Raw genomic sequence first — 10000 nt, forward strand, 5'->3', positions numbered from 1 at the left:
AGACATTATGACGTCATTTGGTGACGTTATGAGGAAAACGCATAATTTTCATGGTTACTCTGTAGAACGATTCTCATCGGAATCTCTTGTAGGCAGATATTCCTCAAGGAGACGCTCCTGGTGGATAGCAGCTCTGTTCACCTCAGTGTGACCTTCAAGAAGTCGCACGTGGTCACCTTTTGGTTGATTTATTTATTTATTTATTTATTGCCTTTTTGCTCGCATACAAATCTGACTTTTTCATAAACCAAGTCGCCTCCTGTCATTGGTGTCCTCACCAAGCACACCCATCTCCAAACGAGCAGGAGAGCATTTTCTCCAATGGCAAAAGGATTGTGGCTCCAGCAATCCAACAAACTCCAACATGTATTATTATATGGATACCATGAATGACTGATTTATTTTGATGGACGAAAAAATGACAACAGGAGTTTCCGAAAAGCACGAATTGTATTTCTAACTTGAGATGAAGGTTGTTATTAAGGTTTGACATTCATCTGTGTTTGTTCATTTCTTCAACTGTGTGTGCATACTCACTGATAGGCAGGACAAGACTGATGTTGAATCGGTGATGAAAGTTTTTGTTGCTGTTGTTGTAATGTTGTGTTAATGTTTTGTCATTTCATTTCAGGTGCTGAAACTGGTTGAATATGGCAATGGTAGAAAAAGAAAAGGTTAACTGTGTGTTGTTACGAACAGAATAGACGTACATAACAGCTGTTAGAAGAAAACTATCTGCTCATGACAGGAAAGAGCCGCCAAATGGAGAATCCATTTGCAATTGGATGAAAAAGTTTTTAAAAAACTGGGTGATCGAATGACTAATCACGATCCGAGAGGCCCCAGAACACTGGAGACCGTGGCCATCATCCAGAAAGTATTTCAAAGAAGTCCACCAAAGTCGTTGCGACGTGCATCTGGTGAATTGCACATCCCACATTCAATGATGCACAAAATTCTCAAAGGAAAATTGCATGAACATGCTTACAAGATTCATGTGGTTCAAATGTTCCAGGAGGAGGGTTACCATTCAAGGTTATATTTCTCTCACCGGTTCAGATCGAAAATCCACAATTCCCTGGGTTTCTTGACGAGTTGGCATTTTCTGATGAAGCAACATTACACATCATTGGCGAAGTCAACCACCTCAATTGATGCATATGCTGGGGCAGAAACACTTCAGGAACTCTATCGACATGAAAGAGACTCGCCAAAAACCAGTCCGTTGCGCACTCAGGAAGTCTCACGTCATTGGTCCTTTTCTTTTTTGAAGAAGCATGAGAGTCAATGGTGAACTATTTTGCAATGTTGCAGAATTTCTTTATTCTTGATCTACAACAATGAAATTCTTCAGATAGCACCTTCTTCCAGCAAGACTGTTCTCACTGCCAAGTTGCTTCAAATGTGTGACAATTCTTGGATGATCTCTTCCCAGACAAGTGGATTGTTAGACGTGGACTAATTGTTTGGCCATCTCGTTCACTTGACCTCTCTCCAATGGAATACTTTTTATGGGGTTATGTTAAAACTTGTTTACTCCTCAAAACTTATCTCTTTGCTGCTGATTAAACTCTCTGCCGCATCATTTCTCATCCTTCAGGCAGGCAGGCAGCAACCTCACATGTCTTTCAACTGAAAATGGTTCATGAAGCTTTTATATCTTTCAAACCCGACAAATCCACGCACTTTTTTTAATTTACTTTTAATTTTTTTTTTTGTATACCTTGTCGAGGCTCGTATTGAGAGCTAACACACAACGCACAGCAAGGGGGGCATGAGACAGGAGGGGCGGGAGTGGGAAGGACAAAACAGTGGGGAACAGAGACAGGAGATCTGTGGAAGGGAGAGGGATGGAACGTGGAACATGGGGAATACAAGATGGACATTACAGGGACTTTCAGGAAGGAAAGCAGGGAAGTTGAAGGAGGTGGGCTTGGGTGCATTATCAGGGGTATAAAAGATCGAGGATCTGGATGGGGGATGACAAAAGGTGGTGGTGAACAGCTGTTTTGAAGGCCTGGAGGGAAGAGTGGGATTGAATAGAGTGAGGGAGTTTATTTCAAAGGCGGGAATCTCTCCGGGAATCGAGCTCACTCACCCTATCTCTCCGAAAGGACCGACTGGAAAACCCTTCCGTCTACTTCCTAAACAAACCACTTGGAGAGTTGTAGTCACTCAAACATTTGGGCTTCATCATCAGCCATGATCTTTCTTGGGCAGACCATATATTCAAGATGGCCTCCAAAGCAAGCCACCAACTTTGCATCGTCTGTTGTACAAGGTCTTTCCTTGGCCAATCTGAACTTTTGAAAACCTACAATCTTCATTCATAGCTTGATGGAGTACTGCTCTCCCCTTTCGGCTGGCACCCTTGCCTCACGCCTCACGCCTTGCCCTTCTTGATGCCATTAAAAGCGAAGCCCTCAGAATCTTTGGGATCTCCTGCGACAAAGCTGAGTATCTAGGTCTGTTACTTCCACATCGTGGACTGGTTGGTGGCTTTTCTATACATACTGTATTCCACTGCCTCCTTTGTGATCTTGGTTCTGGACCTCCCAGGTTTATGCAGGTTGCACAATGTCTGCCAGTAACCCTCTTCTTGTTAAACTCCAAATATCCAGGCTCACTGCTCACCTCCACTCTTTTGTTCTGCTTTTCGCTCACCTGTGGAACCCTAGTCTGTTCATTCCCATTCTTCCCTTTGTGGTTTCAAGATGGCCATTCATTACAATCTCAGGTCACTCCCATCCAAACTCATGATCACATCGACTCCAAACGACCCCATTCCCAAGCACTCCCTTTACCAGGTCATCGTGATTTTTTTTTTCTCCCTCACTTCTTTTTGTGTGTTGGTTGTCGGTTGGTTTGTTCCTTTACTGTTTCATCCTGCTTCCCCCCTACTCTTGCCATGTTTCATTCAGTTTGTGTGCAGCCTATCCATCCCCATTTGGCCTTCTCCTCTCCCCTTGATCTTGCTCTCGCTCTCATTTCTACTCTGCTGTTGGTGTTTCCCCATTTCCACTTTGTTCCCTTCCATTCTGCTCTCGCTCTTCCATGAGCCTCATTTCTTTATACAAAAATTAACACGTTATGTCGCTGAACTTTTGCACTCGAAACACAAATGCCATTGATGAAATCACACTTAACAGCAACTGGAGAGAACGTCGAGTTGGACATTTGTATTGAGAGAATTTGCACAAATGATGGTGAATATGTTTAAGTGCAGAAATTTTGAAGTGTATTGTGTTAACTTTTTTAAATTGAGCTTTCATATGCATTTGTAGTTTCCTTGTATCATGTGTACATTCAAAGTTTAAAGTTGCACAGGGACTTTCTAAACACCCTGTATATGATACTGTTGCGGATTTGGAAAGCTATCACACGCAACATTCAGGTCCTTTAGCTCGGTTATCTCGGTAAGTACATGTTGCCAGTTAGGGTCCCGACCCTAGTCTAATGGGTAATTTAATGTTCATGCACTGCGATTTGTATTAGGAAAACCATCAACAACAACAACAACAACAGCCACAAAATGCCCGTTGGTGGCGGACACGCTGCCAGAACAGCGAGCGTCCCCTGCTCGCTCAATGGAATGCGGGCGTGTTTAGACTGCATCCCCGAGCTGAATTCCTTGCCTTGTATGGGCATAAAAGCAGCTCGCGGTGGGAATGGAATGCAGCGGCCCCCACTGGCGGCGGCTGAGTCACGAAGGGAAGAAAAGGCGCGCCTCCGAGGAATGACGGGGCGTGCATGCGCAGAAGGTCGTCCGGTGTGGAAAGGGCGGAGTTACGAGGAGCCACGCGGTGGCCCTCGACCAATCGGCGTGCAGCGAGTGGGGTGACCGCGACTCAGCCAATCCGGGCCTGCGACGGGAGATGGCGGAGCTGCGAGGAGGCGCCCCCCCTGCCCCTTGAAGCGGGGGAGATAAAAATAGCACGGTCCATGCACGGTGTCGTTCCCCTGGCGTTCTGGTCGGCGCGCGCGCGCGTTCTGTTCGGGGATCAGCGCATTCTGCGCATTGAACAATAGTGCGGTCTGTGCGCTGGAAGAGTTGGTTCGTTCTGTACTGCGATCGGCACGTCGAGGAGTTGGTTAGTTCTGTACCGGGATCGGCACGTCGAGGAGCGCGAACTGCGCGCGCTGAGGTACATCACATCTCGGTACATGACATTTTTCTGGTCATCTGGTTGATCGTCGTTTTCGTCGTCGGGGAGGTCTGGAGCCTTCTCGTCTTGGTGATCGCCATGGTGGTCGTCGTCGAGGACAGGTCCAAGATAGACCCTAGCTTTCAGCTCGCCTGTCCCTCCAAGCTGAAAGTCATATTAAAGGCAATAGCCACCATTTCTGTCTGGGTGTGTGTGTTTGTGTTTGTGGCGCCCATCTCGTAAGCAGTGAATTGCATAAGTGCCTGTGCTGTATATTAGTTGCATTTCTTTTATTCGGTATAAATCTGTCCTAAGGTGCCTCCCTAACAATTCGCCCATCATTTGTTCAAATAAACGTCCCCCATTGTTGAATGTGAACCTGCTCGTCGTGTCATTTCCTCACATTGACTGCCATGGTGCGTTCGGAGAATTAACTGGCTCTTAAAGCCGATAAAAGTAAATCTGGTCCGACGGGACTTGGCGATATCAAACCGCTCGGCTTCGCATATGGAACGAGCACGCTTTTGCGGCTTGTTTTCGTACAAGTCCCGTCGCGGTATAAACTCTCGGTATTTCTGTCCGCGCGAATGGTTAGGTAAATCAACAATTTGGCGATCGACACTGTAGCACATGGACAGAGTATTGACTGGTTTATGATGCGTTAAGGCATCCATGGCTGGATTTCGGGGTTGGTCCGGAAAGTCACGACTGGATTGTCTCCTTCGGTGGGCGCGCGACCGCGATTGGACTGAAGCGGCCATCCGCGCGCCAAACGTGGTGGAAATCATAACAGTACTATAGTTTATTAATTCCCTTTCCACCACCCATACCTCCTTCCTCCCCCAGCTGAATTTACTGCTGCAGCAAATTTCGGAGGTCCAGGAATAGAACGCAATACGTTAGAAGGTGAACAGGCTGAGAAAAGGAATAAATCACGTAAAGAACTTCTTGAAGAAATGATTGCAAACTCCAAGATGATGAAGGTTTGTTGGCTATTTGTGTCCTTTCCGCATTGCTTCAACACCCTCCGACTATGATCGGGCTTGCAGGGTGGCCTTAGAGGTATGCACACTTGCCTTTAAGCTGTCTAGCCTGGGTTTGAATCCCGACCCAGCTATAAACGGTCATTCTGGTGTTTCACAGGCAGGACGATTCGACAATGTGCGTGCTGTCCCTCGGATGGACGTTAAACTGGATGTCACATCTGCTGGCATTAGTTGGTGGACGTTATAGATCCCACGGTGTCCTTCGTGAAGAGTAGGCGAGCAGTCGCCGGCACCATGGCCAAAAATATTCCAAGTTCTGACCCCAGCCTCATGTTCCCCATTTCCAAAGGAACAAAATGCAAAAGGGTCAACCCCCTGAGGAGGGGTGTGGTCAACCCCATTCCCCTAAGTTGGGCATGTGTATTAGTAGTAGTAGTAGTAGTAGTAGTAGTAGTGACAATTATGTAAAGGTGTTAATGGGGGTGAGGGGGCAATAAAATGCGATGTGTGTGGGGCAATTTAAGTTATTCTCCTGCCCCCCCCTCCCCCAATCCATAACATCATGGTTTTGTCCCAGAAAATCTCAGTGCAAATGTTACTCCTCTATGTTGTCTCCAGACGGTTTGCTACATTTTTTTTCTCCTTGTGACAGTGGTTTCTTGATGCCATTTGAAGAGAAAACGTGTTTTTGGCTGTGATATTATTGGAAAGGGATAAACCTTTTGACTTCCCCTTGTTCAACAATACCGTTGTTTGCTTTTTATTAAATATAAAGCGCAAACATTATTATTGATGCTTATGATGATCCGTTGCACATCTTGATCATAACTTGGTGCCCAAAATTATTCAACTTACGAGGCCTCTGAGGTTGCCATTTTGTGGTACAGCTCGCTTGGTGTCTTAAGTTTTGCTGTCCCTGAGCAAAAGCACTGTGGTCTGACCTGGTGGCCTGTGGCACTGTGGCCTGTCAGTATGAACAGCAGAACGAGCGGGAGAGAGCACAGGACCTGACAAAAAAACTGGATGAACAGTGGAAGGACATCCGTCTGCTACTCACACACAAGGGTGCTGAAGACAAAGCACCAGAAATCAAGAAGGTACTCTTTCATTTTACTTAAGATTGTGCATAATAAGTCTGAAGCAAACGAGGTTGGAAGAAGTTCACATTTGTTGAAGGAGGTACCTGAATATTGTCGTTGTTTTCACATTGGTGTAGTAAGAGCTAAATAGTGTTGCATGGAAGTGGGGGTAGGAGGGTGTAGGGGTCCATAGCTACATTGTGGTAAGAATAGCATGGACTGTGTGACCGTATAGCTTGGATGACTCTTGTAACAGGGAAAAATTGTCAGAGTAAGTTGTCCCGTTAAGCGTACACTGAGAAAGCAGTGTGTGTTAACTTTCAGACGGTATAGAGCAAGTTTGTTGTGTAAAACGTCCCGTTTTCGAGCGAGGTCAGGTGAGGACATCGGCATAAAGGCACGACTGGAAAGTGCATTTCGCTTAAGGAGGATACAGCACGGACAGTTTGGCCAGTGGATAGTAGGCCATGATAGCAAGATTGGCTGCAGGGTCTTGGAGTGAGGTGTAACTTTTTATTATTTATTTATTATTGGGACTGCCCTGTGGGGTGGGATGACCAAGAAAATGTCACACCGACAGAAGCAGATGGCCAATGAGCAGTACGCGTTTCCCAAAAGGGCGGTGCCAAAGTTTACAAAAGCCGTAATCGCACCTGAGCGCAGCAGTTTATGCTCTGGTTTTGAAGTTGGAGTAGTAGTTTTGTGTTGGAGTTTTGGAGTAAGAGTTAGACTTGTAGTTGAGATCAGACCTTGGCAGAGGCAGCATCCCTTTACTCATTGCCCTACCATACCTCTCATCATCACCATCCTCCTGCCTTGTGCCGCATTCCTGTGCAACACCAGCCCGCACAGAGCCCCAACCAGCTTGGGCCACACTGCACGGTCCCACAATCTTGCCTCAAACCCTCGCTCGTTCCCCATTCTTGTGTGTCCTGGTATTTATTTATTTCTGGTGCCATATTTTTGTTTGGCTTTAGTGTTTTATTTCCTTTCATTTTTTTTTCACATTTTGAGGTAAGGGAAATTTTGGCATTTGTTTATTTCATTGTAATTAATTACAAATCAAATATTTGCAGATTTTTTTTTTCCTTTTTTGTTTTTTAACTTGCGTAATTTATATTTCCTCTTACTTGCTTTATCCTACCATCAGCGCGTGTACCTTCCTCCTTGTTGTCCTTTGAACGACTTGTCTGTTCCAACTATTTATTAATTAGCATCTAATCTATTCCCTCCCATATACCTTTAAGAAAGCATTTTGTTGTAAAGAAAATGTTTTCCCATTTTCCTGCCTTCCCACACGCACATCGCCAGTTTCGGCTACGTTTTGGGTGAACCTTGGAGAACCCTTGTAATTATCTCCACCACCGAAGGTGGAAAGAAATTGTTTTCACCCCGTCTTATCTGTCTTTCTGTATTTGTCTATCTGTTTGTCATTGTTTGTCTGTCTGTTTGTGTAGGAATATCTCAAAAAGTTGTGCACGGATCCAGGTGAAATTTTGTGGGCAGGTTCAGTGTGTGACGAGGACAAACTGATTAGATTTTGGTGAAGATCCGGATCCAGCTACTAGAATTTTTAAAGTGATTCTTCACCATTGGGAGATAGGGATAAACTGATATATAGCACGATATCTCAAAAAGTTGTGGACAGGTTGGGTGTGTGGCAAGGACGAATTGATTCGATTTTGGTGAAGATCCGAATCTTGGTCTGGATATGAGAATTATTTAACTTCTAAAGTGATTCCTCACCATTATGAAATGGGGCCAAAAATGATATGCAGCATGATATTTCAAAAAGTTGTTGGGCCTGATATGTTCTTCTGGATCAGGCATTGCATGGTGGAGGTATGCGCTCTACCGAGTGCCCATGTCGTTTTGAATGCAGTAACTATAAGCACCGTTTCGTGATTTGTGGACGTGATTTACAAGACATTCAACTCAGTGCGACCATGTTAATGACGACTCCTTGTGTGACAATACTTTGTTTTGCTGACGCAGGCAAATCTTTCTTTCACCATTTGCTGCTGCTTATTCTTCCTTGTGTGGCATAGGTGGGTGGCAACAAATTACATGATGTTGCTCATCATAGTGATGACTATTTTTTCTCATCCTTTGGCAAGGAGCAGCTCTATTCTCGACTTTGAATTGTTATGCACATGCAGGTGGAAAGCTATGATATGGTTGTACGCGAACTGGGTTTTGAGATGAAGGCACAGCCCACTGATCGGCTGAAGTCTGCTGAGGAGCTCGCTCGACAGGAGCAACAGCGTCTGCAGAGCCTGGAGGTAAAAATTGTGGTGCAATATCGAAGTACAAGAGCTGGAGGAGCAAATTTGATTGTTTGAAGAAGCTTTGGTCATACAACTGGCTTTGGAATGTTTGTATTCTTAGGCAGATCGGTTGCGAAGGATGCGAGGGGAGAAGGCGACTGTTGCTTCCCGTCGGCGCAAGCATGAATCTGCAGACGACCTGCATGATGACTTTCATGTGGAGCATCATGAGCGGACTTTACTTTCTTATCAGGTATGCTATTTAAGCGTGAGGACAGGCCTGGCATGGACTTTGTATCGTGCAAGTATTTGGGCCTTCCATTTTGTAACTAGCTTAACATACTGGCTTTCTGAAGCTTGTTGGCTGGTAGAGCCTCTATTAGGGTATGCTTCCAGGAGTCTGTCCATTGCATGATGTAAAAAATGTGAATCGGAGCACACCTTGAGGGAAGGGGGCAAGGGTGCGGGGGAGGGGGGGGAATCAATAAAGCGTAAAGTTAAAGGGCCCTTTCCATTTCCACGAGCATCGACTGATGCATACCACTATGAACTGGTACTCATCGGTCCTCCCAGTATAACTCTTCTTTTATATACAGCACTTTGCTGTGAGTAGCATCAATTGCTGGGCATGCAGCTGTGCTGTTCACGCAATTCCCCCTGTTAGTCACAATGGGAATTTGGAATTTTTTCAGGGCATCGGCAATCGGTCACCTACTCTCCGTGAAGGACAGTGGGTCTTTAACATCCACCAACTAATGCTGGCAGACGGGATGCCCAGTTTAACGTTCATCCGAGGGACGACACACACACATTGATGAATCACCTAAATGATCAGAGTACATCTCTGATCATTAGGTTCATCAACTGACATGAATTTTCTCAGTTTTCTTGCACAGTTGACATTCATTTGGGAATTTCTCTGAAGTGCAATGAACACTGCAGGCTCATTCGTATCAACAAACCAAAGACCAAAGTGGCTTTATGATGGGTTTTTTCTTTTTTTAGCAGGGGATGAGGGCCATGCAGCTCCTCAATGGCAAAATATTGCAAGAAGGCATTTCACAGCTTTGGAATTATTTTCTTTAAACATGTACACATCTGTTAACAAGTGACTTTCTTCCTTGTCCCCTTCTTCTTTCTTCTCAAACTGAAGAGTGAGCTTTGACGATGTTGTTGCACTTTTGATGGTTTTAAACGTGATATAAGGATTCCTTTCCTTGAGCAGGACTATTCATGTTATCGTACACACATTGTTCCAAAGCGTTGCATGCATCAAACCAGTCTGACCATGTGTTTGTCGCACGTTTGTGCATCATGCGTTCAGGTTCGGACTCTTGGCACCGCAGCATTTATCTTGCTCATCCATGTTGCTCTTTTTCCTTTAAAAAAAAAATCTTGTGAACACTACTTGGTGTTTCTTTATCTTGATCCTAATTCTATTTTATCAACTTGCGTGCAGGATGGAAAGTGGAATGTGGATCGTCTTCACAAGGGAGCTATAGAAGGTGGTGATGATTCCAACA

General features: G+C 45.1%; 1 protein-coding gene across 2 annotated transcripts in view; it reads left to right on the top strand.

Moving 5' to 3' along the window:
* Positions 1–10000, top strand: part of NOP14 (NOP14 nucleolar protein) — a 79108-nt gene that overhangs the window by 25083 nt on the left and 44025 nt on the right. For both annotated transcript variants that reach the window (XM_085848326.1, XM_085848327.1), the window contains exons 5-9: positions 4992–5128; positions 6103–6228; positions 8370–8492; positions 8599–8730; positions 9937–10000. The exon at positions 9937–10000 is cut by the window's right edge and continues 375 nt beyond it. In XM_085848326.1, coding sequence (XP_085704452.1) covers positions 4992–5128; positions 6103–6228; positions 8370–8492; positions 8599–8730; positions 9937–10000 — 582 coding nt within the window. The remainder of the gene's footprint in view (positions 1–4991; positions 5129–6102; positions 6229–8369; positions 8493–8598; positions 8731–9936) is intronic.

The sequence above is a fragment of the Eptatretus burgeri genome, chromosome 12 (assembly GCF_056783735.1).
Source record: "Eptatretus burgeri isolate ZD-2024b chromosome 12, Ebu_testis_v1, whole genome shotgun sequence".
Classification (NCBI taxonomy): domain Eukaryota; kingdom Metazoa; phylum Chordata; class Myxini; order Myxiniformes; family Myxinidae; genus Eptatretus; species Eptatretus burgeri.